General features: G+C 44.8%; 1 protein-coding gene across 6 annotated transcripts in view; it reads left to right on the top strand.

Moving 5' to 3' along the window:
* Nucleotides 1-25,766, top strand: part of LRRC72 (leucine rich repeat containing 72) — a 112,270-nt gene that overhangs the window by 59,250 nt on the left and 27,254 nt on the right. For 4 of the 6 annotated variants that reach the window (XM_033930974.1, XM_033930970.1, XM_033930969.1 and 1 more), the window contains 2 exons: nucleotides 2,857-2,970; nucleotides 21,332-21,421. In XM_033930974.1, the coding sequence (XP_033786865.1) occupies nucleotides 2,857-2,970; nucleotides 21,332-21,421 (204 nt within the window). The remainder of the gene's footprint in view (nucleotides 1-2,856; nucleotides 2,971-21,331; nucleotides 21,422-25,766) is intronic. The other 2 variants (XM_033930973.1, XM_033930971.1) reach the window with 2 other exon arrangements.

Raw genomic sequence — 25,766 nt, 5'->3', positions numbered from 1 at the left:
GACCTATGCCTGGGGAGCACATCTGGATGGTCTTCGCACTCAGGGATTCTGGACCAGTGCGGAACGCCTCCATCAAATCAATCTTCTGGAGCTCAGAGCCATCTTCAATGCTCTTCAAGCTTTTCAACATCTGCTCCACGACATGGTGGTCCTCATTCGCACAGACAATCAGGTCGCCATGTATTACGTCAACAAGCAGGGGGGCACGGGCTCGGCCTCCCTCTGCCAGGAAGCTCTCAGAGTCTGGGATTGGGCGGTTCGCCATAATGCCTTCCTCAAAGCTGTCTACATTCAGGGGAAGGACAATGTCTTGGCGGACAACTTAAGTCGTCTCCTCCAGCCTCACGAATGGACACTGCATTCCTCGCCCCTCCATCAGATCTTTGCACAGTGGGGGACGCCTCAGATAGACCTCTTTGCGGCTCCCCACAACTTCAAACTGCCTCTCTTTTGCTCCAGGATCTACACTCCTCATCGCCTCGAGGCAGATGCCTTTCTGCTGGATTGGGGGAATTGCTTTCTGTATGCGTTTCCTCCATTTCCTCTCATTCAAAAGACTCTGGTCAAGGTGAAGTCGGACCATGCCACCATGATTCTAATAGCTCCTCGGTGGCCCAGACAACCTTGGTTCTCCCTTCTACTTCAACTCAGCAGCAGGGAGCCATTCCTTCTTCCAGTGTTTCCTTCACTGCTTACTCAGCATCAAGGATCTCTACTTCACCCCAACCTGCAGTCTCTCCACCTGACAGCTTGGTTCCTCTCAACGTAACTCCTCACCAGTTTTCCCAGGCGGTGAGGGATGTCTTGGAGGCTTCCAGGAAGTCTGCTACTCGTCAATGCTACTCCCAAAAATGGACTAGATTTTCTTCATGGTGTAGTTCTAACTCTAAGGAGCCTCAGCGAGCCTCCCTATCCTCTGTATTGGACTATCTTCTACACCTGTCTCAGTCTGGTCTCAAGTCTACATCTATACGAGTCCACCTGAGTGCTATTGCGGCTTTCCATCAGCCTCTACAAGGGAAACCTCTCTCTGCTCATCCTGTGGTTTCCAGATTTATGAAAGGACTTTTTCATGTCAATCCTCCCCTCAAACCGCCTCCAGTGGTTTGGGATCTCATTGTTGTCCTTTCTCAGCTTATGAAACCTCCTTTTGAGCCTCTGAGCAAGGCTCCGCTAAAGTTTCTCACTTGGAAAGTGGTTTTTCTGGTGGCCCTCACATCTGCTCGCAGGGTCAGTGAGCTCCAGGCCTTGGTGGCGGACCCTCCTTTCACAGTTTTCCATCATGACAAGGTGGTCCTCCGCACTCATCCGAAATTCCTCCCTAAGGTGGTCTCTGACTTTCATCTCAACCAATCCATTGTGCTTCCAGTGTTTTTTCCAAAGCCTCATTCTCATCCTGGAGAATCAGCTCTACACACTCTGGACTGTAAACGTGCTTTGGCTTTCTACTTGGATCGCACCAAACCACACAGAACTGCTCCTCAACTTTTCGTCTCCTTTGATCCAAACAAGTTGGGACGACCTGTATCGAAGCGCACCATCTCCAACTGGATGGCAGCTTGTATCTCTTTCTGCTATGCCCAGGCTGGATTACCCCTTCCCTGTAAGGTCACAGCCCATAAGGTCAGAGCAATGGCAGCCTCTGTAGCCTTCCTCAGATCGACACCGATTGAGGAGATTTGTAAGGCTGCCACTTGGTCCTCGGTTCATACATTCACCTCTCATTATTGTCTGGATACTTTCTCCAGAAGGGATGGACAGTTTGGCCAAACAGTGTTACAAAATTTATTCTCCTAAGTTGCCAACTCTCCCACCATCCCATTGAGGTTAGCTTGGAGGTCACCCACTAGTGAGAATACCTGCCTGCTTGTCCTGGGATAAAGCAATGTTACTTACCGTAACAGTTGTTATCCAGGGACAGCAGGCAGCTATTCTCACGTCCCACCCACCTCCCCTGGGTTGGCTTCTCTGCTAGCTACCTGAACTGAGGAGACACGCCCGGACCATCGGGCGGGAAGGCACTGGCGCATGCGCGGTGCGGGCATCTCGAAACTTCTGAGTTTCTTCAAGCAAGACATGCTTGTGAGACGTCCGTATCGGGGCTCTGTCGGATGACATCACCCACTAGTGAGAATAGCTGCCTGCTGTCCCTGGATAACAACTGTTACGGTAAGTAACATTGCTTCCCCTGTCCCTCCTTTCCTCTAGGGTATACATATTCAGGGCTTCCAGTCTCTCCTCATACGTCTTCTGGTGCAAGCCTCCTATCATTTTCATTGCTCTCCTCTGGATCTCTTCTCATTACTGTTTGGAACAACACTCCTGAAAAGACAGTAGGTTTGAACAAGTAGTTCTGCAAAATCTTTTCTTTACTTGAGCGCCAGCTTTCCCTCCAACCCTCTTTGTGTTTCACCAGGCTAATGTTTATATATCCATTATCCTTCTCCACAGTCATGATCCTTGCAGATTGGGAGTCCCACATGTGAGAATATTATGCCTATTTGTCTTTGGAGAAGACAAAGTTACTTTAACAGATGTTCTCTGAGGACAGCAGGCATACATTCTCACAACCCTCCCACCTCCCCTATTTGGATTCTTACTTAACATAGGTATGAAAGCAGCAGCAGCAGCAGCACATGTGCGGTATGGGCACTGCCTAAAGATTTAAAGATTTAAAGTGACAATGCACTTCTCAGTCTCTGTACCAGGTTCCATGGATTACATCACCCACATGTGAGAATATATGCCTGCTATCCTCGAAGAACACATGTGACAGGTAAAAATATATTTGCTTTATTGATGTCCTACACATCTCAGTTTCTATATTCATAATTTCTGTGCTGTACTTTATTTTAGGTGCTCTGAGACATCTAACCACATTGCAGATTTTGATGCTGCATAACAACCAGCTTACAAATCTTGAAATGACTGTGAAGGAACTAAGGGAAATGACATGTCTGCAAGTACTAAGTAATACTGCATGCAGGTTTTTCAACTGCCAAATAAAGCAACTTGACGTGTATAACTGATTAAGAGCAATAAGTAGTTATCAATAACAGCACCAAAGTTTAAATGTTTAGACATGAAAGTCTGAGATTTTCTTTCAACTTCAATTGAAAGGAGATGATCAAAAATACCTATATTTTTGATTAAAAAAATTTGTGAACCCCAAATATAGCAATAAGAATTACAAGTTCTTACCATGATAGCTTTGTTTAATTGAAACAACTTTTCTTATGCAATAAGAAGAGCATAAATTTTACAAAATTCTTGTTTCTTGACACAGTAATGTTCAAACCTTCCTACATACACCATTACATTTCTCACTCCAAATCCCTTAGCTTGTTTTCTTCCCCTCCAGCTCCCCCCCCAATCACCAGTCAGCCTTGAACCTGTGACTTTTAGATTCAGAAGTAGCCACATTCAAGGGAAGCAATTCTGAGTTACATGATTACACATACCAAAACTGCTAGAAAAAACTTTCCTTGTTACCCCCCTCCCCCAAGGTTGGATCTGTATGAGTACTGGCACCTTTTTTCCAAGAAAAGACATGGGTGAAATGGTATGTGTAACCTTAAAAGGTACAGTGGAGGTAACCTGCACTTTCTGCCCGGAGTACAACTTTAGCCACCTTACTGGGCAAACTAGAAGAATCATTATCCCAGGACAAGCAGGCAGGTATTCTCACTAGTGGGTGACGTCATCCGATGGAGCCCCGATGCGGACATCTCACAAGCATACTTGCTTGTAGAAACTTTAGAAGTTTCGAGTCGCCTGTACCGCGCATGCGCGAGTGCCTTCCTGCCCAGTGCACCGGGCGCGTCTCCTCAGTTCTTACTTTTCCGCAGAGCCGAGAAGTCCGTCTTCGACTCTCTGCGCGAAGTAACTTCACTTGTGCCTTCTGAGTCCGCGGTTTTGGGTTCTTTTTCTCAGAATCGTCAGTTTTTGTCGTGTTTCTTGTTTTAAAAAAAAATTTCTTCCATCCGTTCGACCGGGCAGGCCACGTGGCCGTCGCCCCGCGGCTTCGATCTTGCGGCGGAGCTTTTTCGGCCTAGTGCTAGTGAGCGCGTTTCATGGCGGTCGTGTAGCGACGCAGCTCCCGCGGAATCGCTGATAAAATCGACCCCCTCTGCAGAACACGCGGAATAAATAATTAAAAACTGTGAGGGCAGAAACACAAAACAGCATGACTTCCACTAAGTCGGGTAAGAGAAGAAACACCGACCCGGTTTCGCCGCAGAAGGCGTCCACATCTAAGCCCGACGAGGCCTCATCCCAGACCATCCTCGAAGAACTGCGAGCCATGCGGGCGGAAGTAAAAGCAGACAATGAGGAAATCAAAGAAGAAATCGCCGCTTTTAAAAGAGATCTGGAGGCACTAAAAATAAAAACACAGGCAACAGATAACAGGCTGACTGTTGCTGAAAACAATATTAAAGATCTACTTCGTCAATCAAAACGCATAGCGCAATTGGAATTGCAGCTGGAAGATTTCAGTAATCGCTCGAGGAGGAACAACTTCAGAATCCTTGGGATCCCAGAATCTCGCGAAGGGCGTAACATGCCAGAATTCCTCCTTGCCACGCTGCCTAAAATACTTGATCTGAACTTTGATTTACCACTCGAAATTGATAGAGCGCACAGAGTTCCATCCAATGCGCTCCCCAATCAATCCGGGCAATACCCGCGGCCTACTGTAGTGCGTCTCCTAAGATATCCTCAAGTAATGGCGATTATGCAACAAGCACGTGCTAAAGCACCAGTCAAATTCGAGGGCAGCACCCTCCTATTTGTACCAGACCTGGGGAAGCAAACAGCTAAACTCAGAAAACAACTACTGGAATATCGTCCCAAATTAAAGCAACTGGGAGCACGCTTTGGCATGATGTACCCGGCCCGCCTTCGGGTAACGTATAATAACAACACAAAAGATTTTACCAATCCAATTGAACTGGCTGAATATCTTGAATCTCTAAGTCCGAGTACAATTGATTGTACATGAGTGACTATGCCTGCTTTTATGCATGATTCTATACTTGAATAGTACCTGATTTACCCCTGAGTACATTACTGTATTTCATATTGTTCTATATGTTCAAATCAATGGTTATAATTCTGCCTGACACCTGCAGAGGTTTATATTGAATGTTTTACATGGTTCTGCTGGATGGCAATGCTATAGGTTGCCATTAGCCTCACTGACCCGAGGTTACTGTTTTTCTCCACAAAGTTACATAGCTTATTTTCTTTTTAGTTTTTCTCTCCTAATGACTGCTTGGCTTTCTCTTTTCCTATTTTTAGGTTGTGCAATATTTCTGGACGTTGCTGTATTTACTTGTGATATTCCTATGCATATTATACTTTTTACTGTACAATGCCCTTTACGTGTGCCACTTTGAATGTTAAAGGTCTGAACAATCCTATCAAATCTAAAAAAATTATAAATTATATATCTTCCCTATCTGCTGATGTAATATTTCTCCAAGAAACTCACTTAGATGCCACTTCTTCTGCTAAATTGACCCTCTCAGGTGCATACCCTCCTATATTCTCCCCGGCTATAGACAAAAAGAATGGGGTACTTACATTCGTTAAAAACCTCACTTATATAAAAGTTCTGTCACAGACCACTGACAATAAAGGCAGATGGGTATCCACAAAATTAAATATAAATAACCAAGAATACTTTTTCTTAAATATCTATGGTCCAAACACAGACGATAGCTCCTTTTTCGCCACAATAGCAGAACTACTTAATAGTTACCAATCTACTCCATATATTATAGGCGGTGACTTTAATATGATTGTTGACCCCACCAAAGATAGAAAATCCATATATAAACATAAACAATCAAAATCGTGGCTACTTCTGCAGGATATATTGACACAATTCCATTTAACTGACCCATGGCGCTTAACACATATGGAGGACAGAGACTACACATTCTTCTCTGCTCCCCATTCCTCTTACTCGAGGATTGACTATTTTCTAATACCCCCATCTGTAGTCAAATCCATTTTGCACACTGACATTAAATCGATTTGTGTATCAGACCATGCTGCTGTCATTCTTACTTTAGACAATGTACTTCCCCCATCCCCACACAGAGCTTGGAGATTGAATACTTCTCTGCTACAAGATAAGAACTTCTGCGAGCATATTTCAACCGCAATTCAAGACTATTTTTCACTGAACTCATCCCAAGACTGTAATTGGATTTCCACTTGGGATGCTTTCAAAGCATATATTAGAGGAGTTATAATCTCATACACTGCTTACTTGAATAAGAAATCCAATCAAGAAATTGTTAAGTATGAATCTGAATTGAAAAGTCTAGAAACACTTCATCAAACTAATCCTAGTGATATACACACTTTAAAAAAATTACAACATACTAAATTTCAATATAATACATGTCTTAGCAAAAAAGCAGCATCACAAGTTTTTATGAGCACAGCTAAATATTATTCGGATGGAAATAAATGTGGCCAATTACTTGCTTCTTATCTGAAAGGAAAGCGCAATAAAACTAACATCCCTGCTATATCCACTCATGATGACTCTCTAGTCACTGATTCTACTGAAATTCTTACACACTTTCATGAATATTACTCAGTTTTATATACATCTGAACTCCAACAAGAATGCACTTCTATCCCCTTTCTTAAAGATCTTGAACACAATACACTGTCCGCATCTAACAATATAGGTTTAGAATCTGATATTACTATTGAAGAAATTAGTGAGGCACTAAACCACATGTCTGCTAAAAAAGCACCTGGCCCCGATGGACTACCATCTGAATTTTTTCAGGTATTTAAAAAGTGGCTTTCTCCGTACTTAATGGAATTCTTCCAATATTTACTTACCTCTAGAGATATAAGAGGATCTTTCACAGAAGCGACAACTATAGTACTCCCCAAACCAAATAAAGACCCACTTAAAGTACACAATTACAGGCCGCTATCTTTAATAAATTCGGATGCCAAGATATACGCCAAAATATTGGCTAACAGATTACAAAATGTCTTACCAAATTTAATAAATTCTGATCAAACCGGATTTATGACTAATAGATTTTCCAGTGACAATACAAGAACTTTTACTCATGTGATATCCCTTGCTAATTCACTAGAGTACCCCTTGGTTGCTGTAGGTCTGGATGCAGAAAAAGCATTTGACCGTGTTGAATGGTCATATCTTTTTCAGGTTATGTTATGGTTTGGCATGTCACCTAAATTTATTGATATGGTAAAGATATTGTATACAGCACCAACTAATAGGATATATGCTAATCAATTTTTCTCTTCACCCTTCAAACCTAGCAGGGGAACAAGACAAGGTTGTCCGTTATCCCCACTGCTCTTTAACATAGCTCTAGAACCTCTATTGATTGCAATCCGTACCTCACCTCACATACATGGCTTCACCTATGAAGGAGTTAACATCAAGCTTTCAGCATATGCGGACGACATCCTACTATACATCACACCAGAGTCTATCTCTCCTCTGCTTCAAGTGCTGTCATCTTACTCCACTCACTCAGGATACAAGCTAAATTTATCCAAATCGGAAGTACTACCATTGAACTGCCCTGAGGTAGGCCGCTCCATTACTGACCTTGGATTACTTTGGGCGCCTACCAAATTGAAATACCTTGGACTATATTTCACGTGTGATTTAGAAACAACATTAGACCTTAATGCTACTCATCTTCTTGACTCAGTCCGTCTCCTAACCTCTAAATGGTCACCGCTCAATATGTCGTGGTGGGGAAGATTGGACACAATTAAAATGATGATTTCTCCTGTTATAAATTACACCTTAAGTATGATGCCTGTTCTGATGAAAACGGCTTTCTATCAAAAGATTGACAAAATTCTTACAGCTTTCCTATGGAATAATAAACCACCGCGAATAAGCCTAAACAAACTTAGGAACGCTAAGGAGGAAGGAGGAGTCAACTTTCCCAATTTCAAAAACTATCATCTTGCCTTCTTACTCCGGCAAGGCTCCCGTTGGATCTGCACTAATTCTGATACTCTTGAACCTCTTTGGCTGCAACTGGAACGATCAATAGCAAATACTGTAGCTTTGGAAGACTTGCCTTTTCTAGGTCACGTTAATCTTTTGTCAACTCATCCCATCATTGCTTCCACATGCACTGCTCTTCGACATATAGATGGTATGCTGACTCCGAGATGGCACGAAACCACACACCTTCCACTATGGGGTAACCAAAAAGTTTGTATTCAAAATGCCCCGATCCATAATCCATTGTGGAAAACCAAAGGAATAACTAGACTGGGTCATCTTTATTCAAATTCACAGTGGATACCTTTTCAACAAATTGCTGACTCACATCAGATCCCGACATCGCATTTCTTTAAATGGATACAATTGAAGTCGGTAATCAAAGCACACTTCAAACAACAACCAATAATTGAACAGGCTCCTCAACTCCTAATCCTATGCGATCTGCTTTCCCATAACAGGCATGAATCCTCACAATGGTACAAAATCATGAGGAAGCATGATACTTTTTCTCTCACTACACTCTATTCCTTATGGAGTAGGGACACAGGTCTGGAACTGGAAATACCTGAATGGAATATGGTTTGGAAAACGTCTCACTCTGCACTAGCTTCCTCAGCAATATCTCAATCTCTTTTCTTCCTTCTTCACAAAGCATTTTGGACCCCAATAAAACTGGCCAAGATTGCACACCAGACGGACTCGATGAATGGCAAATGCTGGTCCTGTCATGCCTCTCCTGGGACTCTGGAACATATGATCTTTCGGTGCACCATTATTCAACATTTTTGGTCTCAAATTTGGCTGACTATCAGTGCTATACTACACATATCGGAGCCTATTACATTGGCTATTGTTATGTATGGCCCTTATGGACTTAAGACTCCTTTAATTGAACCCCAAGCCAAATTACTGAAAGCTCTACTAGCTATTACCATCAAACAAATTCTGGCTAATTGGAAAAATTCACCAGCACTGTCATACTCGGCGTGGTGGAATCAGATATGCCTTACTGCTAAATTTGAACTGGCAGCTGCTGAACGCAGAGGATCACTATATAAAACTCAAAATACATGGCAACCACTATTGGACTATTGTTCTGGTTAACGTGATGATGCTCCATACAGGATATTTATCCTTTGTCTCAAATCTATGTTTTCTTACCAAGCAGTCATTCTTTCTCTCTTTCTTCTCTTTCTCTTTTCTCTCTCTTTACTATTGATTTAGTATTTGTGTTATTTTCCTTTCATATTACTCTTCTCAGTTGTAATGCAATGTCTGAACTCAGAATTTATATATTCAATAGCTCATGTCTAGATGCATTACCTTATGTAAGCCTGATCTTATTGTTACTATTTTGATTGTCATTTATTGAAATATAATAAAAATTATTTGAACTTTAAAAAAAAAAAAAAAAAATTTCTTCCATCCGTTCGACCGGGCAGGCCACGTGGCCGTCGCCCCGCGGCTTCGATCTTGCGGCGGAGCTTTTTCGGCCTATGTCCCGGCCTATCACCGGTTTTAAAAAGTGTGTCAAGTGCCTGCGCGCGATTTCGCTGATGGACCCTCATCGACGCTGTCTTCGGTGTCTCGGGCCTCAACACCTTCCGAAATCGTACCAGCCTTGCTCCATACTTACAGCACATGCGTTCAAGCGTCGCTGCTTGTTGTAGGAGTCACTGTTCAGCATGGAGGCTTCAACGGAGCTGTCTTCATCGAAGAGCGTTACACCTTCGACTTCCTCCTCGACTCTTCAGCCTTCCACCTCTGCGGCTCCGAGTCTGCTCAAGCCTGCTTCGTTTGTGCCGGCTCCGGCTCCGACGCCTGCTGCGGTGCCTTTCTCTTCAGGTCAGAGAGCACAGCAGCCCATTCCCCCCGTGGTGCTTAAGGTGCCCAAGGCTTCTAAGTCCAAGCACCCGGGCTCCAGGGAGTGCGAAGCCCATGCAAGAGGTCCCATTGCGGATGCGGATCCCTCCTTGCCGGCTTCGTTCCAGACCTTGCTGGAGAAGCAATTCATCGAGCTCTTTACCACTATGGGGCCGAAGCTTCTCTCCCAAATCCAGCCTGGGCACGCGGGGGCCTCCCGCGAGGTCGCGCTGCCTCCAGTGCCTCAGCGACGCACGCACTCTCTGCAGTGAGCCGAGTCTCTGCAAGTGTCTGGTCTAGCATCGATGCATGTATCGCAAGGAGCAGAGTCTTTGCCCATGCCTCCATTGGAACCGATTCACTCGATGCAAGGAGCAGAGTCTTTGCGAGTGCCTCCGTTGGAACCGATTCACTCGATGCAAGGAGCAGAGTCTTTGTGAGTGCCTCCATTGGAACCGATACCCTCGATGCCAGGCCTCGAGGCTTGGCGGGTGCCTCGAGGTGCTTCTACCCAGCCACCTCTGCTGCGATCCACCACCTCCTGCCCCATCCACTCGCTGGACGCCTCGACGACGCCTCGCTCGCCTCGACGTTCAAGGCCTACTTCCAGGCACAGTTCTGGTCATCGCTCGAGGCATTCTTCGAGGCATTCATCCAGGCATGCCTCGCCTCTTCGGAAGCAGCCTTTCCTCGAATATTCGCCACAGGCCACTTCGCCTCCTCCTATGCCGGAGCTCGAGGACACCATGGGATCTTTTTCCCCCTGTCGATCCCCGGCCTCGTTGGATCCAGAGGCCTCGACGTCCTCGAGTCCTTCTCGGGGTCCTGCTCTGGCTGACCAGCTGTCTTTCTCCTCTTTCCTTCGGCAGATGGCTGTGGATTTGGACATTAACCTGGACACGGGGTCCAAATTTTCTAAGGAGTATCTGGAGACGATGCATCTCCCTCAGCCGCCTGCTGAGTCCCTCCGTCTTCCTCTGCATAAGCTGCTGGACCAGTCCTTCATGCGCTGTTTTGAGACGCCTTACTCCATCCCCGCTGTTCCCGGAAAATTGGATGCCAGATATTGCACGGTACACCATAAAGGATTCGATGGTGCCCAGCTCTCCCATCAGTCCCTCTTGGTGGAGTCCTCGTTGAAGTGGTCTCACCCCTCCCAGGTCTATGCCACCGTTCCACCTGGCCGGGAGGGCAAGACCATGGACAGATTCGGCATGCGCATCTACCAGAAATCGATGATGGCCTCTCGAGTCCTTAATTATAATTTTCATTTTACAACCTATTTTGAGTTTTTGCTCTTGGTCCTGCAAAAGTTCCTGCCCTATTTGGACTCTCAAGCACAGTTTGAGTACCAGGAGGTTCTGGCTTTGTTGTCCCAACTCCGGTTACAGATGATGCAGTCCTCCTATGACACCTTTGAACTCTCTGCAAGGGCTGCTGCTTGTTCGGTGGCCATGCAACACCTTGCGTGGCTTAGAACCATCGATATGGACCCCAATCTTCAGGACAGGCTGACTAAAGTCCCATGTGCTGGAGCCGACCTCTTCGATGAGTCCATCGAGGCGGCAACCAAAAAGCTGTCGGACCACGAGAAATCCTTCCAGTCGATTCTCCGCCCGAAGCCCAAGCCTGCTGCTCCTCGTCCATCACGCCCTCCTTTGATCTACAAGTGGCGTTACCCACCGAAACAGGCCCCTCCTATCCGTCAGCCTGTTAAGAGGCAGCATCCGCAGAAGCAGCCACAAAAACCTCAAGCGTCTGCTGTCCCCAAGGCTCCTCAGCCTTTTTGACTGTCTCGAGGAGAGCATAATGTCCGTCGTTCTGCCCTTCCCTGTTTTTCCCCCCATTGGAGGCCGCCTCCATCATTTTTATCATCGATGGACGGCTATTACCACCAACCTCTGGGTCCTTTCCATCGTAAGGGAGGGATACTCTCTTCAGTTCTATCGAGTTCCTCCGGAACATCCTCCAAGAGAGTATCTTTCCAACTTGACCCAGACCGCCCTTCTTCTTCAGGAAGCTCAGGCTTTGTTCCAGCTCCGGGCTGTCGAGCCAGTCCTTTGGCTCAACGGAGCAAGGGTTTTTACTCCCGGTACTTCCTTGTTCCAAAGAAGACGGATGATCTGCGTCCTATTTTGGATTTCAAGGTACTCAACAAGTTTCTGGTCAAAGAAAAGTTTTGCATGTTGACCCTGGCTTCTCTCTATCCCCTCCTCGAGCAGAACGACTGGTTATGCTCTCTGGATCTCAAGGAGGCCTACACTCACATTCCCATTCATCCGGCCTCCCGTCAATACCTCAGATTCCGGGTGGGACATCTTCATCTTCAATACCGAGTGCTCCCTTTCGGCCTGGGTTCGTCACCCAGAGATTTCACCAAGTGCCTGGTTGTAGTGGCCGCAGCACTCAGGAACCATGGTCTTCAGGTGTTTCCCTACCTCGATGACTGGCTCATCAAGGATTCCATGTCTCAGGGAGTCGTCCAGGCGACCCAGAAGACGATCTGGTTCCTGCAGAGTCTGGGGTTCGAGATCAACTTTCCAAAATCCCATCTGCAACCTTCCCAGACTCTTCCCTTCATAGGAACTGTTCTGGATACTATTCAACTCAGAGCGTTCCTTCCTCCACAACGCCTGGCTGCTCTTCTTCGTCTTTGTCACTCAGTGTCCTCTCGCCCGTCCATCTCGGCGAGACACATGATGGTTCTTCTGGGTCACATGGCCTCTACAGTACACGTGACTCCTTTTGCCAGACTTCACCTACGAATTCCTCAGTGGACCCTGGCATCTCAATGGACACAGGTCTCCGACCCTCTGACTCGACACATTCAGGTCACTCCTGCTCTGACACAGTCTCTTCGCTGGTGGATGCTCTCTTCCAATCTCTCCAGACGTTTGCTGTTTCACACGCCTCCCCATCAGAAGGTTCTCACAACCGACTCCTCGACCTATGCTTGGGGGGCTCATCTGGATAGTCTATGCACTCAAGGCTATTGGACGAGTGCAGACCGCCTGTGCCACATCAATCTCCTGGAACTCAGGGCGATTTTCAATGCTCTCACTGCTTTTCAGCATCTGCTTCACGACATGGTGGTCCTCATTCACACGGACAATCAGGTCGCCATGTATTATGTCAACAAGCAGGGAGGCACGAGTTCGGCCTCCCTGTGTCAGGAAGCTCTGAAAGTTTGGGATTGGGCTAATCGCCACAACACGTTCCTCAAAGCTGTCTACATTCAGGGGGCGGACAATGCCTTGGCGGACAACTTGAGTCGTCTTCTCCAGCCTCACGAATGGACTCTCCATTCCACGCCCCTTCATCACATTTTCTCTCTATGGGGGACACCTCAGATAGACCTCTTTGCAGCCCCCCACAACTTCAAGCTGCTTCAGTTCTGCTCCAGGATCTACACTCCTCATCGCCTCGAGGCAGATGCTTTTCTTCTGGACTTGACGAATCTCTTTCTATATGCGTTTCCTCCGTTTCCTCTCATTCAAAAGATGCTGGTCAAGCTGAAGTCCGACCATGCCACCATGATTCTGATTGCTCCTCGGTGGCCCAGACAACCGTGGTACTCCCTTCTGCTTCAACTCAACAGCAGGGAGCTTTTCCTTCTACCAGTGTTTCCATCGCTGCTTACACAGCATCAGGGATCTCTGCTTCATCCCAACCTACAGTCTCTACACCTGACAGCTTGGTTCCTCTCAACGTAACTCCCCTCCAGTTTTCACCAGCTGTGCGGGATGTTTTGGAAGCTTCACGGAAGCCTGCTACTAGACAATGCTATTCCCAAAAATGGACTAGATATTCTACTTGGTGTTTTTCTCATTATAAGGAGCCGCAGCATGCCGATTCCATCTTAGTGCAATTGCTGCTTTCCATCAGCCACTTCAAGGGAAACCTCTCTCTGCTCATCCTGTGGTTTCCAGATTCATGAAAGGACTTTTCCATGTCAATCCTCCTCTCAAACCGCCTCCAGTGGTTTGGGACCTCAATATTGTTCTTTCTCAGCTTATGAAACCTCCATTTGAACCTACTGACAAGGCTCATCTGAAATATCTCACTTGGAAAGTAGTGTTTCTCATTGGCCTCACTTCTGCTCGTCGAGTTAGTGAGCTTCAAGCATTGGTTGCGGATCCACCTTTTACAGTGTTCCATCATGACAAGGTGGTTCTTCGCTCTCATCCAAAATTCCTTTCTAAAGTGGTCTCGGAATTTCAGTCAATCCATTGTTCTTCCAGTGTTTTTTCCAAAGCCTCATTCTCATCCTGGAGAATCAGCTCTGCATACTCTGGACTGTAAGCGTGCCTTGGCTTTCTACCTGGAACGCACCAAACCGCACAGAACTGCTCCTCAACTTTTCATCTCCTTTGATCCGAAAAAGTTGGGACGTCCTATCTCTAAGCGTCCCATCTCCAACTGTATGGCGGCTTGTATCTCTTTCTGCTTTCCCAGGCTGGATTACCCCTTCACAGCAAAGTCACAGTCCATAAGGTCACAGCTATGGCAGCATCTGTAGCTTTCCTCAGATCGACACCGATTGAGGAAATTTGTAAAGCTGCTACTTGGTCCTCGGTTCATACCTTCAGTTCTCATTATTGTCTGGATACTTTTTCCAGACGGGATGGACAGTTTGGCCAAACTGTATTACAGAATTTATTCTCCTAAATTGCCAACTCTCCCTCCATCCCATTGTGGTTAGCTTCGAGGTCACCCACTAGTGAGAATACCTACCTGCTTGTCCTGGGATAAAGCAATGTTACTTACTGTAACAGTTGTTATCCAGGGACAGCAGGCAGCTATTCTCACGTCCCAACCACCTCCCCTGGATTGGGTTCTCTGCTAGCTATCTGAACTGAGGAGACGCGCCCGGTGCACTGGGCGGGAAGGCACTCGCGCATGTGAGATGCGGGCGACTCAAAACTTCTAAAGTTTCTACAAGCAAGTATGCTTGTGAGACATCCGCATCGGGGCTCCATCGGATGACGTCATCCACTAGTGAGAATAGCTGCCTGCTGTCCCTGGATAACAACTGTTACGGTAAGTAACATTGCTTTCTGGTCTTTCTTTTCCATTTGTTACTATGTTATTAATCAAGGGTACTTAATGTTGAATCTTTTATTTTTAATAAATACTCAAAATTTATCTTTTTTGTCTGAATTATTTCTTCAATGGGGACATTGTTTTTGAGTATAAATTGTGGGAAAAGGGGAGGTTCACAAACTTTTTCTCAGCACTATATTTCTTCCATGCAGTTTTGTCTAGAATGAATGATAGTTAAAAAATTGAACTTCGATGTTTCTGTTTAATTTGTACAAGATATTACTGGTGCCACTGAGTTATTTGATAACCTACTGGAAGAATGAAACTGTAAGCAAAGAATCTTGTTCTCTTAGATCACACTGAATTTTCATTACTTCAAGCCAACAGTAAACTAATTTTGTGTCTTAGTAATATACCCCCCCTTTTTTTTTTTTGTAATGCCACAGTAGCAGCTGCCGCGCAGAAAATGCTCCAACGTCCATTAAATCCCTATGGGCATCAGAGTGATTACTGCAGCAGCAGTCTGTACTGCGGCTTTGTTAAAGGAGCCCATTATTAAAGACAAATTGTACCATAAGTCAAATGAATCTAAATAAATTCACTAAAGCTGAATGTTTGATATGATAGGAAAATCATAGCCTGAAGTACATGAGTTAGGGTTATTTTTTCTTAACTGAGCCTGAAGCAAAGTGAAGAATCATATATAATAAAACCCTAAGCGCGCATGCGCACTCTTGCCAGTGTGTTCCGTGATCTGTATGTCTGTGGCCGGCAAGAGTGCACATGCAAGCTTACAACGGCCCGCACTCACGGTCTGGCTGGCTCCCTAAAGTTTTTCACGGTGGCGGCTCCTCAATCTCGGCTCTGCAGTCGGGCAGCGAGGGAGGTGGGAAAGGCAGCCGCTTGTCGCTACCGCCTCCTCCCCGTCCTGGGCGCGCAGCGTGGGGAGCGGGGCCGGCGACGGATGCAGCAGTAGTGGCAGCTCAGGGGGGCAGTGATAGCAGCGACGCCGGCGGCAGTTCCCCCCATGAGGGGAGTCTCCGAGTAGGTTCTGGGTGGCTGTGGCGGTTTGTCGGAACCCTATTAGTTGCGCCGAGAGGACCGGCAGGAGAGTGGCGGTTGCGGTGGTGTTGTGGCGGTTTCACAATGGCGGTGCCGGCAGTTTGTCCACTGTTACTAGCGGCAAGAGAGTGTCAGTTGTGGTGCTGCTTTGAATTGATTGCACCGAGACTTCAGTCTGCTTCTGAAGAAACTGAATCTATTAAAGAAATATGTGCCATCCGTACATGCTCCATCCCTCCAGCATTCTTGCCACAGGGCTTCTTTTTAAAGCTGTTTTATAAAACAAAGGGGTCTTGGCATGGTTTCTCCTTCCTCCCAGTCTTTCCTCCTGACATGCAAAACATATCCAGAAAGTCCCCATGGCATGGCACTTCCAAACAGATATCACAGAGAACTGCTAAAATGCACAGAACAGTATTGAAAATGGGAGTAGAAATGTTTTATGTATCTGATGATTTTCCTTTTAAAAATGTATTATGTAGATTGTAGAAAAGATAAACAGGGAGTCCAAAGTGGACCCCAGGAGGAACTCATTGGGGCCCACTAAGGCAGTGGCAAACAGAATGCTAGAAATGATAAAGAAGGGGATCACAAACAGATCAGAGAAGGTTATCATGCCGCTGTATCGGGCAATGGTGCGACCTCACCTGGAGTACTGCGTTGCCCAAAATGAAGAAGGACACGGTACTGCTCGAAAGGGTCCAGAGAAGAGCAACTAAAATGATTAAAGGGCTGGAGGAGTTGCCGTACAGTGAGAGATTGGAGAAACTGGGCCTCTTCTCCCTTGAAAAGAGGAGACTGAGAGGGGACATGATCGAAACATTCAAGATACTGAAGGGAATAGACTTAGTAGATAAAGACAGATTGTTCACCTTCTCCAAGGTAGGGAGAATGAGAGGACACTCCCTAAAGCTGAAAGGAAATAGATTCCATACAAATGTAAGGAAGTTCTTCTTCACCCAGAGAGTGGTAGACAACTGGAACGCTCTTCCGGAGTCTGTTATAGGGGAAAACACTCTCCAGGGATTCAAGACAAAGTTGGACAAGTTCCTGCTAAACTGGAACGTATGCAGGTGAGGCTGGACTCATTTAGAGCACTGGTCTTTGACTGCTGGACAAGTTGGACCACTGGTCTGACCCAGCAGCGGCAATTCTTATGTTCTTTTGCACCTCCACAGAGGATGCACTGCGCAGTCTTGTATGGCAGGCACAAGCTGCTTTGATACCTAAAGATGTCATGGTCAAGTCACAATGGTAGTTTAGAACAGTGGGACACCAACTCTTGACTTTTAAACCCCACCCTTTTTCTCAGCTTACCATCATTATTTCGCTTCCAGGAGCCCAAAACTGCAAAACCCACAAATGACTAAGAAAGTATGTATGTGCACAATAGTATTTTGGGATTTTCCCTGAAGCAGCCAATGGATTTGGCGAAACAAGGTACCTTGTTGGGATATTTGTAAATTCTCTTTTAAATGTACTGCTTTTTTAGTGGAAGTTTGTATAATGAGAATCTTAAGGTCCAGAGAGCATTTATTTAAAATTGATCCCATTTGAACATTGTACATTCTGGGTTCCTTATTCATCCTTGTCCTCTAGGGATCATTTTGTTGCTGCAATAGTCCAGTAATGATGAAGAATGCAATTCAATACAGACCAATCTCTTATTCAGTTGTATTGCTTCTTCCCAATGGTCCAAATCTGTACTCTAAAAAAAAAAAAAAAAAGTTATTTTGGAAGTAATTCCAGTAGTTGGGCCTCAGTAAAACTGAGAATGTTTCTCCATGGAAAATATGACTTGGTGCTTCACAGAAGATTCCAAGCACATAAAGAGGCATTGGTCTGCAGGCAGATAGCACAGCAAACAAAACATAGCAAATCAATAGACATAAATACAAACAATTTATTAATTGTAGACCCTAAAACTGCATCAGGGGTGAAAGCTAAAAAATCTAAATAAAATTATACATACTAAAACAAATGTAAAAGTCAATATAAATCATATGTACACGCTTTCCTTTTGTTTATTTTAACTAGTGCTGCCCCATGTACTTGGAAACATTCTCATGCTTTAGAAAGTTTTTACCTTTGCTTTCATAGACAAGGTTATTCAAAAGTTCTTTTCTGATCAATTCCAATTCAAAAATAATTGGTTACTGTATTTTGTTTTCTCATTGTTATATTGTATTTTTTATTTTGTATTATCTGATTATTAGTATTGTATGTTTTTGTTATGTTTGTAATCTGCCTTGAGCTTTGCTAGTCAAGCAGATGATAAATGCCAACATTCTCCTCCCCATTCCTTTTCTCAGACCTCTCTTGCTGCTCTTTTTCTCACAAACATTCTTATATCCCCAACAATCACCCTTCCCACCTATTACAAACTGCTCTTCTTCAGCTCTCCTCATACATTCCTCATCTATTTCCTCATCTCTTCTCCTCCTCCATCCCTCCTTTTCTCTCTTTTCCATCTTTCTTTTTCATCCTTCTCTATCCATTCTCACTGCTATCCATCACATCATCTCTTGCCCTGCATCTCTCGCTTTCTTCCCCTTCACACCTCTCTGTTTGCTTTCTTTCCTTCTTTCCAAATTCCTTGCCCATCTCTTTCCTTCCTCCTTCACTCTCCCAATCTCATTCTTCAATTCCCATCTTTATATCTCTAGTCTGATTTGTCCCATTTGCACACTCCTTTCTTTTTAACAGTTTTCCCTGAATGCCAAGTTTCATCCCCTTACATTAAATTTCTGGAGAGATATTTTGCCCCTAGACAGACATTCTTGACTGCTTTTGTATAATTCTTTCCAACTTCTGTTGACTTAGAAAGAATAAAAAAAGGTTCAGATGCATGGTACCTTGTAGATTCACTCTTTTTATTTTAAATACAGAATGTGAATATCTCAGCCTAAGACTAATTCAGAGAAAGTTTAACTTGGATAAGTGCTCTAACAAATTTATCATGAAATAAATACACAAAATTAAGCAAACCTACTAGAACTAAATTGTTTTACATACAGAATGAAATAAAATTAATTATCAGATATGAATAGCAAGTATGTTACAATTCAAGAGTATAATTTCTTTTACAAATGTAAATGTAGCTTTTTGAAATAGAATTGGCTTTTACCATGGTTGAAATAGTGCTGTTAATCACAATGTGTATTGCTTTATTTAGAATTTTCTCATACAGTACCATCTAGTGGTCCAATCTATACATTGTTGATAACAACAACAGTTATACAAAGATTAATCTAAACCTCAACTTAATCTTTTTCTTGGCTCTCTTTTTCACACATGGCCTTACATGTGGGTTTTCTTTGATTATTGTACAAAGCTATTTTTTGCATATAGTTGCTTAGAATAAAAGGGTGTGTAGCACTCTTTAATGAGTATTTCAGAACTGCGGGCTTCAAACTAAAGTTACAATTTTTCAGTCACATGGTATAAGTTCCAATGTGATAAAGCTGTAAATTAAATCATCGTTTGTCAAATAAAACTGGCTCATTCATTCAATTAGATTAATTTAAGTATTTTTGATGAACAAATTCAAAGGAGATCATTTTAGAAAGCATCTAGACATTTATATAGCAACATTTATAGATCTAAGTAGATTGCATATCCTTTCCAATAACAGTTCTAAAAAGCCATGTTTGTACATGTATATTCCCAGAATTCTGAGATTTTAAGGAGGGTGTGTGTGTGTGTGTGTGTGTAATGCTGGAGGTGTTTGGGCATAGACAAAAAACTTCCTTCCCATTTTACAGTGGGACTGACAACATCTAGAAACATAGAAACATGATGGCAAATAAGGGCCAAATGGCCCATCCAGTCTGCCCATTCACTATCTCCTCCTCTCTCTAAGAGATCCCACATGCCTGTCCCATGCTTTCTTGAATTCAGACAGTCTTTGTCTCTGACACCTCTACAATTAAGTCCCTGAGTCTCCTAGGACAGGTTTTGGAACCTCAGAGCTAGGATGTTTTCTCTAAACAATTTTAAACCAGCAGCAACAATACATAGGGAGCCAGTGGTACTGAAACAAAAGAGGCTTAATATGATCAAACATAGATGCATGAGAACACTAAATATTATAAACTAGTATTTTAGCCTGTTACATTAACGGGTGCTAGAATATATGTCTGTCTGTCTTTATTTCTGTCTCTCTCTCCCTCCTGCTGTCTTTATTTCTGTCTGTCTCTCTCTCTGGCTCCCTTTGTCTGTCTGTCTTTCTGTGTCTCTCCCTGCCCCTGTGTCTTCTTTTCTTTCTGTCTTCCTTCCTCCCGCTGTTTGTCTTTCTTTCTATCTATCTGTCTCTCTCCCTGCCTCCTATGCAGCAGCATTTCTCTTCCCCCACTTCCCTGTGCAGCAGCCACAGCAGCAGCATTCCCTCCCCCTCCATTTCCTTCCCCCACACCACTTCCCTGTACAGTAGCAGCGTTTCCCCTACCCCCTTTTTCCTTCCCAAGGTCTGGCTGACTCCCTTAGTCCCTTACTGCCCCCCTCTTCCCTTCCCGCAGTCCTGACAAACCTGCCGATTCTAGCAGCGTCTGCAGCATTCTACACATGCTGCTTCGGGGCCTTCTACTGCCCTGATTTACTCTGGCATGTCCCTGATGACATCATCAGAGATGTGGCAGAGCAAATCAGGGCAGTAGAAGGCCCCGAAGCAGCGTGTGTAGAGTGCTGCGGACGTTGCTGGAGTCAGCAGGTTTGGAGTCAGAAGTCTTCTCCGACGCTGGTGAGGTTCGAAAATAAACTTTGTCAGTCTGGCCGGAGCCGGCAAGACCGCTGCAAGAGAGAGAGAGAGAGAGAGAGAGAGAGATGCGTGGTAAGTGCGCATGTACACTCTGCCGACCACGGAACTACAGATCAGGTAACACACCGGTAAGAGTGCACATGCGCGGCTAGGGTTTTATTATATTAGATTAGGGCTACCTTTAGATTAAAATTTGAATCATGATTAAAGGTGTCATTTATTTTTTTTCCTATTGTGGCTCCTTGTAACTCTGGACAGTACAGTGTCCTACAGTGGGATAAAATGAACAACATACCTTTAATTGCATGATTAGTCATGATTACACATTTTAATCAAAATGCAGTCCTAAAACCATTAAAGAATAAAAAGTAATTAAAAGATAAGAAATATAAAATCCAAATTGAAAAATTACAAATTAAGGAATTTAAAACAGCATGAAGAATAGCTATAAACAATTGTACAGTTTTCATAGCCTACTTCAGAAAAGGAAGCTAAATATAATTTGTATTATGTAATGACCTATCCAACATGGTGTTTGCTTATAACAGTTTCTCTTTGATTTTCTTCAGACTTATTTCAGAACCCTCTGTCTCAAGATTCAATGTATCGCCTGTATGTAGTGTGTCTTCTTCCTTCTGTACAATTACTCGATCGGAGAAGTAAGCAATTATTCCTTCATTATAATTTTAACTATTAAGCTGTTTTCTGTTACGTCCCTTCCGAATTATATGCTAGGTGTTCAATCCCAACCCGCAGTCCAGGTGTTGCAGAATTCACATCTTTTCAGAACACATGCTGCACTCCCTCTAGTAGTAGAAACAGTTTCAATTTCTGCAAGCAGTCTAGGCAGAAGACTTTTGCTGTTGTTCTGCTTCTGTTTCTTATTTTTCGCTTAAAGTTCGCTTAAATTTTGTTTCTTGGTGGCTTCAGTGCCTTGAGACCCCTCCCCGGTGGTCCGCTGTCAGAGAAAAGGATGCAGCCCTGCGGAGCTGAACTGCAGCTTCACAGAGAAACTTTGGTGGATCTGTGGAGTCAGCCTGCTGTGTGCCACCCTCTTTAAGTGCCTGGGGCCCTTTCCCGTGGAGGTCTGCTAGCCGGTGACCCCACAGTCACAGGTTTATAGTGCAAGCTGTGTGCGTCTGGACAGAAACCCACCCAGGTTTCAAGGCGCAGGCTGTCTTTCCCGCCTACAACCACGTGGCACAGAATCCCTGGAGATGGAAGGTGTAGTTAGTCTCTGGCCAGCTGGCAGTCCAAAGATCCTCATTCCTGGACATTTGGAGCTGTTCTGAAGCAAGATTCCCTGATAGAAGTCACTGCCCAGGAAAAGGATCTAGGTGCCATTGTTGAGGATACATTTAAACCCTCAGCTCAATGAAGCCCCAGAAACTCCTCAAAACCCCCAATTCAACTCCACCCCAATATCTCACATAGATATCAATGGGCTGTACTCATTGTGCTGCCATATACTGCGCCTACATCAGTATAATCTGTAGCAGCATAGAGGAAAAGCTGTTTCTGCCTCAGACAAGCAAGCAGGATATCCAGGGGCTTGTCTCTTCAGGCTGCCTTTTACATAGGCTGAACCAGCCTGAAACCCTCTACCTCTGTAGTCTCCACATGCTTCTTTTGTGTGTAGGGGGGAGGAGGGAGGGTGGCGGAGATATAGCCAGCACCCACAAGGTCTCCCAACCATCATGGGGCCCAAAAACAGCCTGCGTTCACGTGCTTCGAATGAAACCAGGTGAGCATATTCCCAGGGGGCCAGACTCCAAGCCCATCCAAGTGTTAGGGCAGGCTGGCCAGACAGGTGCTCTGCAGCAAGAGTGGCCGCCTAGTTAGAGACCTCAGAACCCTGAGTCTGCAGCTTTTCCCAGGCAAAGCTGACTCAGGACTACTAGAGAGCTCCAAAGCACCCAAAGCCTCACAAAAATTTTGATTAATAATCAAAACTAATAAATATTAAGCAGAGCAAATGAAAAAAGATACCTTCTCCTTGCTTGCAGAAGGAAAAAGGAGAAAGGGCAGTGACCTGTGATGCAGAGACTTGAAAATGTAAGATGATACCTTCTGCAATCCCTCGTGGAAGAAGATACACTACCCACAGGTTCAGGACTTATGTACTTTTTGAACTGGAATGACCTTTAGAATATCAGTGATCATAAAAAATATCCAGCCATCAGCCAACTGTTCTTTGAAGTGACTTATAAAAATAGTGCTTATCTTAAATTTTTGTGTTTTTTTAACCATTCTGGGTTCAAAACTTCACCAAATGCATATACAGTGGTACCTTGGATTACGAGCATAATCCGTTCCAGGAGCATGCTCGTAATCCAAAATGCTCATTTATCAAAGCGAGTTTCCCCATAGGAAATAATGGAACCTGCTTTGATACGTTCCCACCCCCATCCCCCCCTCACGAGAACCGACATTGCTTCACCCGAAGACCACACCTGCTGGAGACTGAGGTATGAGAGGGAAGCATAGCTATTTCTACTACAACCAAAAGATTTTGTCTCAGTCTCCACCTGCTGGTCATGATAAAGCCATCAGTGAAGCTGTACCGGTCTGAAGAGGCGCTAAAGAAAAAGTAGCAATTTTTGATGAGTAAAGACAAACTGGCAAATGGTCAAGAGAGAGAATACAGTGGTACCTCGGTTTACGAGTGCACTGGTTTGTGAGTGTTTTGCAAGACGAGCAAAACATTTGCAAAATCGGCATGGCTCGATTTATGAACGCCCCCCCCCCCCTGTGATCTGGCACATTCCCCGCAACGATCGGGCACCCCCCGCCGCTGCTTACTGTCATCTGGGCACCGGTACCGGCATGTCCTGTGCGTTGGTGCCAGTGCCCGAAGATCAGCCTCCTCTTCTTGCTGGGCCTTGAGCATCTGCGCATGCTTAAGGCCTGCGAGTTCACGTGAATTCGCAGGCCTTGAGCATGCGCAGATGCTCAAGGCCCAGCAAGAAGAGGAGGATGATCTTCGGGCACCGGCACCAACGCACAGGATATGCCGGTGCTGGTTCCCAGATGACAGTAAGCAGCGGCGGAGGGGTGCTCAATCGTGGCGGGGGGGGGTGCCTGATTGCGGCGGGGGGTAGGGTGCCGGATTGCGGGGGGAGTGTGCCGGATCGCGGGGGGGGGGGGGCTCATAAATCGAGCCATGCCGATTTTGCAAATGTTTTGCTCGTCTTGCAAAACACTCACAAACCGGTGCACTCGTAAACCGAGGTACCACTGTATTCTCTCTCTTGACCATTTGCCAGTTTGTCTTCACTCATCAAAAATTGCTACTTTTTCTTTAGCACCTCTCCAAACCGGTACTGCTTCACTGATGGCTTTATCATGACCAGCAGGTGGAGACTGAGACAAAATCTTTTGGTTGTAGTAGAAATAGCTATGCTTCCCTCTCATACCTCAGTCTTCAGCAGGTGTGGTAAGCTATTGCAGTCTTCCCTATTTAGTGTAGGGCTATTGGAATTTGTGTAGTGGCCTTCTTGTCCCCGTCTGGTGCCAGACTGAGCTTGGGGGGACCCTGTTTGTGGGTCTGTCCAACCTCGGGGGGTGTCACACTCGACATTTCACAAGTTGAGTCCCTCTCCCCCCTTCCTTCACCTCCCCAAAATTTTGTAGAGGTACCTCAGCATAAGTCTTACCACCGATACCGGCAAAGCATATGGCTTAGAGAGCCAGTGGAGTCAGTGATTTGTTATTGCTTTTTTCTTGTTAACCAGCACTTTCCTTACAGCTAGGTCGCGTATTGTGCAATCAGCACTTTTAAAGGGAAAAAGTGCTCATTGTGCTCCAGACGTGAGGTCGATGTGGCTGGCCTGTGTCTGCTGTGTGCAGGCCACCGCGAAGGGGAATCTTCATTGGCCTTGGATGCCGGCATCCAGGGATCCCCTTCGCGAGTGCCTCGCACGCTGGCAGCTGACAGTGGGGAACCCCGGGTTTCCCTCACGTCCCATACAGGGATTCCCACAGCTGCCGATGATCAGGGAAATAAGGTTTCTCTTACTGCCAAAGCTGCTGGGGACCCCTTACAGCTGCTGCCAGCTTGCCTGCTTTAGCGGCTGGAGCGGTTCAGACCTCTCAGCCGCTACAGGCTTCGGGGGCTTCTTTTTCGGCGGGCTCTGTTCCATTTTTGATGGGAAGCATTGACTGTCAATTGACTTGGATAAATCACACAAACCTGGTAGTACAAAAATGTTTCTATATATTATGGAAACTACGGACTATTAAAAACTGCTTTGATCCAGTGTCTTTCAGATTACTGGTACAATCATTGATCCTACCCATTCTGGATTATTGGAACATCATTTATCTGGGATCTACCCAGACCTTAAGAAGATTGAGAATAATTCAGAACACAGCGGTTCGACTGATATTTAGCCTAAGGAAAAACGATCACGTTAGTCCATATTATCATTTACTGCATTGGCTGGCATTGGAGGCAAGAATATTATTTAAGTTTTCCTGTATTTGTTTTAAGCTGATCTCAGGAGAGTCTCCAATTTATTTGTATTCTCACTTTGAATTTTACAGACTATCAAGGATCGCAAAAAGCTCCAACTTATTTACTTATCCTAAACCAAATGGAGTCAGATAGAAGACCTTTTTTGAAAGGACCTTAGCATTTCAGGCAGGCAAAATACAATGTTGGCTCAGTGAATGCATCCATCAAGCCATGTCTTATTGCTCTTTTTGTAAACTAGTAAAATCTGCTTTGTTTGATAAATTTATCACTTAACTAGATTGTTTTAAGATTGTAATTTTATAATTTTTAATCTTTTACTCTGTTTTTACCTCATTATATGTATATGTTTCGCTAATTGTTCAGTTTCTTATGATGTAAACCGCCTAGAACTCTTGTGTAATGGCGGTATAAAAGAATAAATTTATTATTATTATTATTATCATTTTGTCTCCAGCCTCAGGTGACCTTCCCCCTGTATTGGAGAGACAGGGGCAGATTTTAGAGTCCCATTGGGCCACCAAGGGATT

Source organism: Geotrypetes seraphini, chromosome 2, assembly GCF_902459505.1.
Source record: "Geotrypetes seraphini chromosome 2, aGeoSer1.1, whole genome shotgun sequence".
In the NCBI taxonomy this organism is placed as follows: Eukaryota; Metazoa; Chordata; class Amphibia; order Gymnophiona; family Dermophiidae; genus Geotrypetes; species Geotrypetes seraphini.
This window is presented reverse-complemented; position numbering and strand designations above follow the sequence as displayed.